The sequence below is a fragment of the Pipistrellus hanaki genome (genome assembly GCF_964339955.1).
Source record: "Pipistrellus hanaki genome assembly, chromosome: 18".
Lineage (NCBI taxonomy): Eukaryota > Metazoa > Chordata > Mammalia > Chiroptera > Vespertilionidae > Pipistrellus > Pipistrellus hanaki.
Window position 1 is genome coordinate 22,731,431 of NC_140520.1, and position 12,271 is coordinate 22,743,701.

At 43.2% G+C, this 12,271-nt stretch overlaps 1 protein-coding gene across 1 annotated transcript in view; it reads right to left on the reverse strand.

Moving 5' to 3' along the window:
- COLGALT2 (collagen beta(1-O)galactosyltransferase 2) overlaps positions 1 to 12,271 on the reverse strand; it is a 77,302-nt gene that overhangs the window by 12,223 nt on the left and 52,808 nt on the right. Inside the window, exons 6-7 of the mRNA XM_084866593.1 lie at positions 6,980 to 7,099; positions 473 to 549 (exon numbers count right to left, since the gene is read on the reverse strand). Coding sequence (XP_084722719.1) covers positions 473 to 549; positions 6,980 to 7,099 — 197 coding nt within the window. The remainder of the gene's footprint in view (positions 1 to 472; positions 550 to 6,979; positions 7,100 to 12,271) is intronic.

Here is a 12,271-nt window from a genome sequence, read left to right on the forward strand (position 1 = left end):
TTTGTCCTCTCAACCCTACCCTCCAACCTTTTTCCTTGGAAGAATAGTAGAGAGAACATAAAGCTCAGGCTGGTCCAGCACAGTTTCCACCCCACTCAGAGTCAAGTTCAAGTTCTCTAATCCCGAAAACATATATCCTCTTTACCTTACCCTTGAGTCTTGATAAAAATGTTGAAAAAATATGACAATATTTTAGAAAATAACATCAAATTCACTTTCATCACTCAACAGTAGCTTCTTTCTGACTCCATGATAAATTCACTTTTACCATGATGCTCCTTTTTTAAGATAAGAAAACGGAGGTACAACAAAATAGTGAGTGATTTTTCCCAAGACCTCAGTGCCTTTTTAGCAGCCAAGGCCGTCTTGTTGATTCCCAGACCTATGCTCAGGCCTGTGAGCCGATATAAACATACAAACATGTTACACACTTGCACACACGTGCACACACACACATAGGCACCTTTCCTACCTCATCAAATCCCATCTTGTCTGGGTATTTAGGGACAACTGAGACAAACTGGGAGGGTTCCATTGGAGGACGGTCAACTGGAAAACACAAGAAACACGCAGAGGGCTTTGTTAGTGCAGAAACACGCCTGATCTCTAGGAACACAACCTGCGTGTCCAGGGCAGGGACAAGCACTCAGTATCTCTCCAGGATTGAGTGGCTGCACAAGAACCCTGCCAGCCAGGGCCATGGTTTTGAGAGCACTTGTTTATATGCAGATTGCAGTATTTGCTCCATTTCCCATAAGATTTATTGTCAGATACCCTGCCAGTATGGCCTACGTGTTGAGTGTTGACCTCTAACCCAGGAGGTCATGGTTCAATTCCCCATCAGGGCACATGCTGGGATTGTGGGCTCGATCCCCAGTAGGGGGCGTGCAAGAGGCAGCCGATCAATGATTCTCTCTCCTCATTGATGTTTCTATCTCTCCCTCTGCCTTCCTTTCTGAAATTAATAAAAAAAAAATTTTTTTTAAAAAGACTTATTGTCAAAGCATTTAGGGTAATGGATGAGGGTGAGGGCTCTCTAGTCAGATGACCTGGGTCGAGACTTAGGTTTGTGAAAGTCTGGAACAGCTAGGTGATTTCTCTTAGGCCCTTTCTTTGTGTGTAAGATCAAGATAATAAAAGTGTATCTTTAGGATGTTATAAAATTTAAATGATCCTGGCACGCCAGGCAGGCACAGTAAATTAACATAATAAATACGCAATAACGCTTAGCCCAGGATAACTTCTGCGGCCAATGATGAAAGGGTTCAGAAATAGGCCAGACTCTCTCGGAATAATACTTTTCCTATACAGTTAAAATGGTCAAAGCCTAGGACTATTTTTATCCCAGCCAGGCAGGGTTAGCTACAGGCACACAAAAGGTCCTTTATTTCAATACAAACTCAGCTCTGAGGGCCAGCTCATGTCCCAGAACCTGGAACAGGGCTAACAAGGAAGTTTCCAGATGGAAGGGCCATCAGATCTTAACTCACAAAAAGTTTTAATTATTTGAAACTCAAAAAACAGACAAACTATCTTTACAAACAATGTATGTTAAAGATTGATAGCCATGTTGGTTGAAAAACTTGAGAGAGTCTTGAAGACTTCTGGTATTGGACACATTCAAAGTACTTGTTTGGTTTTTCTTGAAGAGAGAACACAGAATTTAAAATAAAAGCTGGCCTGTGGGTTGTGTGAAGACCTATGGGTGATGGTCATTACTAGTGTTCAGCAGCATCCATTCTCCTCTGTCCCAGGGATGTGAGAGGAAAACAGTTCCTCACCCTTGAAGTTAGTCAGGACCATGTGAATTCCCATGGCTCCACTCTCCAAACCCCCTTCCCACCCCCAACCCAACCCCCATAGGGATATGGAGAAGCCACACATCTGGAGCAGCCCAGACTGAGGTACCCATATGTGGAGGGCAGCCGCTCAGGGAAGATATCAGACCGAGGCAGACTTTGCACAGCCAGGAACAAGCCATTGCTGGATTGAGCGGAGGAGATTTGGGCACCGTATGATATACCAGCATAACTTGCCTCATCCTGACTGAGATACTGTCCAAAGGGCGTTATTTAACTAGCTTACCCTTCACTGGGACATTAAAGAGAAAGCCAGCAGACTGATGGCTGTAGTTTCACTAAGGGCCAAGTAATGTGAAGTTCTAGAAGACAGTGAGACAGTGAGACAGGTTTCCTAAGCCAAACATTAGAGTTGGGCTCTTACATCAGCCCTGACCCATCCGTCCAATTTCATGTTTCCATTGCCATTAGCAACCCTGAATGTTTTGGTCCTTTCTGTTCCACCCCACGCCTCACTAGTTGCTTTTAACATCAACCAATATTTATTGAGGGTCCACCATGTACAGAGTTAGATTTCCAAGAGAAAGAAACGTAACATATAAACTCCTCCTTGTTTATACTGTTGTTTGAGGAGCTGTCTAGCTCTCCCTCCTTGGGCCTTCTTAGACTTGGGAGGGGGGTTATTTTTTTGAGTTACCCTTTCCACATTCTTGGTCTCTGTTTGGCACTCACATGGCCTGGGTGGCTTTAACATGTCATCCAAACAGACTGCTTTCAGCCACTTTGCTTCCATCAAACATGGGAGGTCATTGCATTCATAGGGAAAGTGCTCCCCAAAAAGCCCAAAGTGGCTGCCTCCTGAAGACCACCACTGAGAAAACATTAGAGGAATACGCCTGGGTTTTGCCACTGATGGCAGAGAGCTAAGCCATAGGAAAAACAGGAAATGATATGAGCCAGACCTTAAAAACTTGACACTTAGGTGTATCCCAGGTTGTTTGGGGCCATTTCTGACTCCATCATTCATCATTGATCTAGACCCTCATTGAATCCCTCTTTAGACATAGTTCCTCCCTATACCAACATTTGATGCAACATGTTTCATTGGCTCTTGGATAGGTTCAAGATCTAGGAATAATGACAGCTATTGTTACAGAGTTCTTATCACTTACTGAACTCTGGGCTACACACTCTTGGCATATGCAATCACATTTACTCTTCACAATATGTAGCGCGGGACAGCTATGAGTGTCCTTATTTTACAGATAGGGAAACAAAGGCTTAAATGCCTTGCCCAAGGTCACAGATCTGATAGAACTGATGTCTGAACCTTAGCCTGACTCTTGCACCTGAACTCTTAACCCCCAAGCTCTACCCTGCCACCAAAGCCATTCCTTGGGAGTCCTTGGAGCCAAGTTAGCCTTGGGCAATGGGTCTGGGTTCATAGCAGCTCAGTTAGCTAAGTCCTTGCTTCTGGAGCACCCACCATCCAGCAACCAATATACCAACCCAGGCACACTTGGAAAAGTATTTGAGAAATTATGCTTGGACCAAACCCTAACGCTTCTCTATAACTTCTCCTGAACTTCCATTGCTCTAGCCACCGCCCTAGCTCAGGTGCTCATTCACCATGCGTGGGGTGTTTTAATATTTTTTAGACACTTACGTGCTCTTACTCTTGCCTCATTCTAACTCATTGGGCACACTGTTGTCAATATAATTTTCTTCCACAAAAAGAGCTCTGTTTTTGACCATGACACTCAAGTGCTTTATAATTTAAGTGCTTTCATATTCACCATGTCATTTTATAGCTTCCTTTTTTATTGTTGTTCTTTTACAGAGATTAAGAAATTGAGATGAGCCTAGCTATAGACTTGCCCAAGGTCAAATAGTGAGTGATGGGAGGAGCTAGAACTCAGTTTTAGACCTTATGACTTCAGATCCAATATTCCTTTTAATATTTTTAATATTTTTATCCATTTTTAGAGAAGAAGAGAAAGGGAAAGAAGGAGAGATACATTGATGTGAGAATGAAATGTTGATCAGATGCCCCCTTCACCCCCTACTGGAATCAAGCCCGCAACCTGGGCACGTGCTCTGACTAGGAATCGAACCAGCAATCTTCAGTTGCACGAGATGATGCCCAACCAACTGAGCCACACTGGCCAGGGCAGGACCAATATTCTTAATAATCTACATGACATTCTGTTGCCTCAAAATATCATTGCTGAAAATGGGCACCTAACATTTCCATTATCTTATGCTCTGATTTGCAAGAGCAAACTTCTCATACCTCATACCCATTTACTTCTAACACTTTCATAAGCTCTAGCTTCCTGTAATTCACCCCCAAATTTGCTATACAGGAAGCACACCCACAAATTTTTGTGCAGCTCCCACCATTCATTTCAAATTGTTTATCCCTCATCCTTCAAAACTCCCAGCTTCTTTGATGCTTATTTCATACCACCTAGCTCCTCATCAGGCCCCTTCAGACACTGGTAACTACGGCTTCTGACTCATGGTCTCACTGTTATCATTCTTAGAAACCTCAGCATCCATGTGGATCTGTCTAACAGCCTAGTGGCTCCCAGGTCCTAGACCTTAGTACCAACAACCATTCCTTCAGTGACCCACTACCATGCCTGCACCCATCATGGCTTTCAGGCCCTTGCTTCCATCAGTATCCAACCCGGACCACATGGTCCAGCACTCTAACCACCCTAGTAAACATTCTTAAGTCTCTTCCATTGATCTTATTTAGCAAAACTCCAATCTCGGTTAAATTCAATTGTCCATTTACACATACAGAGAAAATATACCGCAAGAGAAATTCACACAGTTGTTCTGAGTCATTTCAAAACTATAACCACAGATGTCAAATTGGCACTCAACACTGCCAAATATGCAACTATACACTTCCATAGTAAATTTACTTTCTGTTCTCAGAAAGATATATTTTATGCCTTTTTCTTTCTTCTGAAATCTCCAACATCTCTCTTAAGCTGTGGATTGGACTACATATGTCATAGAGAGACCAAGGCCAAATTAGACCTGCCTTTTCCTTTGACCTCAAGTTTACAAACTCAGAAGCATCTGCACCCACACGTTCTGACTTCTACACATTGTCTACCATGGGAGAAGCATCCCTGTTCCTATTTAGGACAACCTCTCCAATGTTGTCCTGGGTTACAACGCCTTTTGTTTTCTCAAGGTCTTCAGCCTTAACAATCATCTTCATCTCTTCTACAACACCAAGTTCTTATAATGTTCTCCTTCTCAGCGCACACATATGCTAAAATCCTATCTTAAAAAATAACACACAAAACATAACAACCTCTGCCTTGATCTCTCACTGCCTTCCAGCCACCATCCTATTCCTCTGTTCTCCATCCCAACAAGATCCCACTCTCATCTCCCCTTTGTTCTCTCTTCAGCCCTCTCCAACGGGCTTGTGTCCCAATCGTTTCACTGAAGTGGCTTCTATCAAGGTCTCCAAACATCTCTATCTTGACAGAACACATAATCATTTCCCTATCCTCACTTTACTTGACTTTTCAGCAGCATCTGGCTCCTTCTTGAACAGTTCTCATTTTTTCCTTCCAGCTTTCTGGCTGTTCATCTCCCCCAGGGATCTGTCCTCCTCCCTCTCCTCTTCTCTTTCGATGTTCTGTTACTAAACAAGTTCACTCTGTTCCATGGCTTCAAATATTCTTTTAATTCGAATGACCTAAAATGTCTGCCTCCAGCTGGAGTCTCTTCCTAAACTCCAGACTCACAGGGCCAAGTATCTCCTAATCTTTCCATTCAGATGTTCAATAAATATCTTCAACTTACATCACCAAAATTTCTCTCCCAAATCTTTTCCCATGAAGCCTTTCCCACTTCATTAAATGGTAAACCAGTCCAACATCCTGGGGCCATCCTTGATTCCTTTCTTTCCTCACGGGCTGCATCCAGGTGTCTGTAAGTCCTGTTGTCTCTACCACCAAAACATCTCCTAAATCTGCTTGTTTTTCATCTCCTCCCTGCTACAGCTTACATCCCAAACACCATCATTCATCACCAAGAGAGATATACTGGACCGCCTATGCTGTAGTGTCCATACCACAGTCAGAGTGACCTTTCTTATACATTAGAGGTCATTCTGACTGGGCTCACGTCCTGCACACTGCCCACATGCACACATCCTGTGCTCCAGTGATGAACAATTGAATGTCTTAGATCCTGTGTGACAATTCGGTGCAAATATGCCCTCCTTTGGGAAGCCATTTCCAATATCCCTTCCTAGGCAGGGTGGACTGTGTAAGGATACAAGCTTTGGAGACAACAAAATGGGTTCAAAACTCAATCTGTCATTTCCTTAGCAGAATGGATCTGGGGCAAGTTACTTAAACTCTCTTTGCCTCAATATGGAGATAATGTACCCTTTTCACTGCTCTGTTGTAAGGATTAATGAGACAATGTACAAAAAATGCTTAGAAGCCTTAGCTGACTTGGCTTAGTGGATAGATCATCGGCCTGCAGACTGAAGAGTCCCAGGTTCGATTCCAGTCATTCCCAGGTTGCAGACTTGATCCCCAGTAAGGGGTGTGCAGGAGATAGCCAATCAATGATTCTCTCTCATCATTGATGTTTCTATCTATCTCTCCCTCTCCCTTCCTCTCTGAAATCGATTAAAATATATTTTAAAAGGCGCTTAGTATGGTATCTGATATATCATAAGCTATTAAGATGAAGTCATAATTATTGTTGTAGTTATTAGACTTTTTATATATATTATTAAACATCTTCCACCAAAGTCTACAACTTTTCATCATCTCCATTGTATAACTGCAGAAGTTAGATTACTTGCCCAAAATCATATAATTAGAAAGCAGCAAAGTTAGAGTTTCAATCCCAACACAAAGCACCATTATAGCCCTGATGGCATCGTGTGAAATGCATTTACTGTGCACCCAGCTCTCCACCTGGACAGATGCTCCCTGAGGGAAAAGACTTGGTCATGTTCACATTTCACGATAGGGAAAGTTTAAGGATAAATTAACAAATGAATATACATGTTTCAGCCAAGGCAGACTAATGGCTGTGAGACTCCAGTCCTGGGGCAGGCGAGGTGTGTCTGTTGTGGTCACAGTGGCAGAGGAACAAGAGCCATCACAGGCTCTTGGGTTACTCACTCATTGCTTCTATCTGCACATGGATGAGGGTCTCAACATCGTCCTGCAGGGTCTGATGGGGCTTCAGGGGGATGGGCAGGTAGCCGTAGTGCTCTCTATTGCAGAGGTACATCTGGATGCCTGGAGGACCCAAGAGAGGGACAAAGCTGATCAATCAGGAAACAACACTTGTTAGTTCTACAGTGATAACTATGAAAAAGGAGGCTGGACTGTGGCTGGTGCTGGGTTTGGCTCTGATATTGAACAAGTAGCTGTTTCAGATACTGTCCGCAGACCTCAAAAATGCTCCTTTATTAAGAAAGTATAACACAGCATTGGAGTCTAATAAAAAGCCTGGGCCATTCTTGAGCTCAGAGGAAATTGATTTTTTTCTCTCTAAAGAAAAAGCATAGTTGTGGTCTGAAATGAACAATCAAGGCATGAAGGAATCAAAAAGGAGGCAAGGAATTCCCGTTCCAGAGAACAGAATGGAACACGGCAATCCACCTACCGGAAATAATGAGAGGATGAGGAATAAAAATCCATATTTGATATGAAAGCAAACAGGAAAATCTGTAAGGCTGACAGATTACTAGGGCTAAATCTAGCCATATGTAGAACAAAAAATAAAAAGCAAGGACATTTAAATTATCCATGACTCTCTTTGGTTTTATTTCTTCTCTGAATAAGCTCCCTGAGAGCAAGCTCCCTGGGTTTGGCATCAGCCAATGGACATGAAACTTCTAGAACAAATTCATAAAGAAACAAAAGAAAGTCTGCACCTCAAGTCCTGTGAAGAACCTGCCAGAAATATGCCACAGCCCTCTCATATTCAACACTGGTCTTACAGTCCCAGCTGGCTAGTTCCGAGAGTTATATTACACAGCATCCGTATTCAACCAGATAGCTAGGAATGTAGGGATCAAGATGGTCTCCTAGGGACCCAGCAGCAGACACAGTTTTGACTAATGAGAAGATTGCTTAATTAAAAGAATAAGTCTGCAAGCTCTGGTCCATGTGTCCAAGCTTCTGACTTGTTAATTGCTAGAATCATCTATGCTTCCCAGGGAGAATTACCTGCACAGAGCCTTCTCTATTTTGTGCAGATGAGATTTTCTCCCGTTGCAGGATCACCTGCCAGATCAGCTGTCTGGTGGCATTAACAGAAAAGAACAGGGAAGAAAAGAGCTTCTATCCCCCCTTTTCCTGACTCTGGCTGAGTCAGGGTTGGCCCACACCAATCACTGTCACTTCTTTTGCCTTCACCAAGTGAAGTCACTAGCTCTGCTGTTTGCCCACACAAGGGCTTCTGGGGAACATCAAGCCCAAAGTTACCTCTTGCAAGTCATGATGGATTCAGAAAGGAGAAGAAAAGTGATTTCAGGTTGCCTCTCAACCCTTCAGCTTTCCAAAGTTACCATTCAACTTTCCAAAGCTTCAGTAAAAAGAGGTCATGAGGCCTAGCTGAGCTATCCATCAAGTGAGGAAACAAGAGAGGCGTGTTCAAACATGCAAGGTCACACATATTTACTTTCCATCATACTGTCTCGCCAAGTTCCTGGATGATGTGGAAGACGAGGGAGGAGAAGGAAGAAGAGGGGGGAGGAAGAGAGGTGGAGGAGGGTTACAAACAACAAGGAAGATGGGACACAGTAAAGAGGACAAGAGAAGAAGGTCCCAGGTTGACAGTTGTGGCACCACTAAGAGTGTATCAGAGGCTCCAGGCCAGGCACCATAACCAATAAGAACAGTAGATAAATCTGACGATTCTAAAAACAAAAAACACTAATTCAAAATAATTATCTCATCCCTATGTTTATTGTAGTGTTATTTACAATAGCCAAGATATGGAAACAGCCCAAGTGTCCATCAACAGACAAGTGGGTAAAAAAGCTGTGGTAAATCTATACAATGGAATATTACTCAGCCATGAAAAAGAATGAACTTTTACCATTTGCAACTTTCTGGATGGACCATGAAGGTATTGTGCTAAGTGGAATAAGTCAGTCAGAGAAATACAAAAACCATATGATTTCACTTATATGTGAAATATAAAGAAAAAAATAGAAACAGACTTATAGACACAGGGAACAGGCTGATGTTTGCCAGAGTAGAGGGAGTTTGGGGGACTGAGAGAAAAGGATGAAGGAATTAAGAAGAACAAATTGGTAGTTAGAAAATAGTCACAGGGGTGTAAAGTAAAGCATAGGGGATACAGTCAATAATATTGTAATATCTATGTATGCTGCCAGCTGGATACTGGAAATATCAAGAGGAACATTTGGTAAAATATATGATTGTCTAACCACCATTGTGTGCACCCAAAACTAAATAATGTTGAATGTAAACTGTAAAAAAAAAAAAAAAAAAAAAAAAAAAAAAAAAAAAAAAAGGAAGGAAGGAAAGAAGGAAAGAAGAAATGATTGCAGACGTATTTAGTTATGAAAAAAAAAAGAGTCACCATTCTAACATAAGTTTTAGACAATTAGGAATTAAATTTTAAAAGGAAATGTGTTGACAACTAGATAAAGTCTATGAAGGAATCTGATACTTTCAGTGAAAGCTGCTTCTGGGCAAACAAAATTATCTTTGATGCTGCACCTTAAAGAACTGTGCCTACTCACCTTACGAAGATACCCATCATTTTCTTATACTCACATAGTACCTTAATATTGTAAATTGATATACTTACCTTTATTCTGATGAAAATTCAGAGAGGTTATGATTGGCCCAAGGTCATACAGTAAGTCATTAATTGCCAAACCTCTGTCCCTACAGGCCAATGCCAAGCCTCTTTCTACCCACCCAGAATTTGGAAGCTGAGTCTGAAAACTAGTAACACTCTGGATTGCCATACCTGCACATGGGGGGAGGCGGGGCCCTTTTGGTCACTACCAGTGATGTGCAGGAGGCAGATCACCCATGTCTCTTGCCTATTTTGACACTGAAAGATGACCGGCTGGCGCCAAAGATGGTTCCCGTGGCCACAATACAGACCCAGGTCACTGGCCACAATGGGAAGTGAACTCCTGACCTTGCCCTCCTTATAGCCACAGAGACTTGCTCTCTTCTTGGGCTAGATGGGCAGCCATGCCCCAGTGCCCTGGCGCACTTGGTTTGACCCTTTCATTCATCACCCAAACGTGATGCCTGAAGTCCAAGCTTAAAGAGTAAGGATCAAGGTTTGTGGCTAGATGGTCCTAACTGGGACACACAGACCCTTTATTTCCTTCTCAACAGCTAAAAAAATGACGCTCCAATGGATGAAACACAGCTAGAGAGCTTCACAAGAGTGAGAACAAAAGAATGCAGATCATCCTTCATCAAGTCTCTTTCAAGGGGGAAGGGAAGTGCTTTGCTTTGGATCTAAAAATGGAAGAGCCCAGGAATAGTCGATCGACTGCATTCATGTCTCTCCTGAAAATACTTCAAGACAAGTGAAAGAGCTGCCTTAGGACCACACCACCATCTGGGGAGCTTTTCCATTCCTCCAAATGACGGCCATTCTTTCTGTCTTGACACTTGGCCTGTTCACCGTTTGTACTACCCAACCTGTGCCTCAGCTTTCACTGTTTCATAACTATATTTACGATTCCACATGTAAAGGTCCTCTCTCCCCAAACACAGAGCCTAACACGATGCTAGGCACAAGAGGAAGGCCTAGAGCTCTGATCCACTCACCTTCCTTTTCTCCCTCTTTTCTCCCCAAAGCGAGGAATCACCAAGCAGCTTTGGGTCTCTGCACCTGCTTTCAGTGTCCCGGGAGGACCCTTGGGAAGCCTGACCAATAATGAATGAAGGCCGAGTGAATAGGACAAGCAAAGGGCAGAGCTGACAAATCCCTCCCCAGCCGGTGTCACTCTCCTAACCACAAATCCAGTTCTTGGTTGAAAAGAATCATAATCATAATTTAGTGCCTGGCTCACCATAATACCTTGGGCAGCGCTGTAAAGGGGGACTTTGTTAGGCAAGGATCATTACTGTAACTGTTCACAGTTCACTTTCTTGGAACTTTCTTACTCCTAGCTCTGAAGCAAAGGGCCTGGCACAAATAGAAGGAGGGTCTGCTTCTCATCCTGGGGAGGTCAGAGCCAATCACAGACCAGGAGGAAAGAAGCAATTCCATTAACACTGACATAGAACCTTCAGGAAGACTTCCAACCCACAGAAGAACAAGAACCTTGATTTTGCCTTGACACAGGCCTGAAAATGCCTGCATCTGGCCAAAGCATCCCAATGGCCTTGGCAGCCAAGTTGGGGGTGTGGGGTGGGGGGGAATCAGCCTTCCACATTTCCACCCAATATTCGCATTCCAACCAACTCTACAACACAGCGAGTTTATTCACCACCTGCCTGGTTTCTACACTCACTTTGGCTAGTGGCTCAGCGACACATTTCTGGCTCGTTGATAATGGGACCTAACTTCCGTCCTGAGAATAAAACTTGGCTTCGGGAACATTCGATATCTTCCTATTGAACTGCTATGGCGAATTACGTCCTCCCTGACAGCACATGCAGGTGACACAAGAGAAATAACTTACATTCCTACTGACTTGTCTTCTTTAAGAGACTTACACTCGCCTCTGGAAATGCTTTCCTATGGTTCATGAAAGACTCAAGTCTGGCTTTGCCTGACCTTTGATGGGGACTGTGGTTGTCACCCCAAATCTGCTCTCTCCTTCTTCTGGAGCAGGAGAACGGAGCTCTGGACTGCATAAACAACATTCTGAGCCCCCTCGGTGTTGTCCTGAACTAAGTTCTGGTCAATGGGTTATGCACAGAAGTGATGTGTTCAGCTTTCAGAGTGTACCCTTCAAGGGGAAGACACTGCCGTCCCTCTCTGGTTTTCACTTGATGGCTGGAATGCATCCCTAATAATGAGACATCTTGGATCATACATTTAGGATGATGCTTCATGGAGGGTGGAGAAGCAATGGGGAAGGATCCTGGGTCTCCTGAAAATGTGTGGATTAGAGCCACTACACCAGCTCAGACTTTTTAAAGAAGAAATAATCTTCCTTTGTTAAAGTCTGTTTATTTATTTATTTATTTATTTATTTATTTATTTATTTATTTTTTGCCAGTGTTGTTTTGGTCTCTGTCATAGTTTCTGATTAATAAAAGGACTCCTATAATGAACAAAGCAATGCACCATAGAGAACCAATAACTGCCCAAGGCTCCCACCGCCACCACCCTACTCCTACTGCTCAGTAACAATAGCGGATTTTGGGTAAGGGCTCTTGGTCATTGGTGCTCACAGGGACAGCAACCCAGGGGGTGCTGGGGTGAGATCTGCAGCAATCAACTGTCTC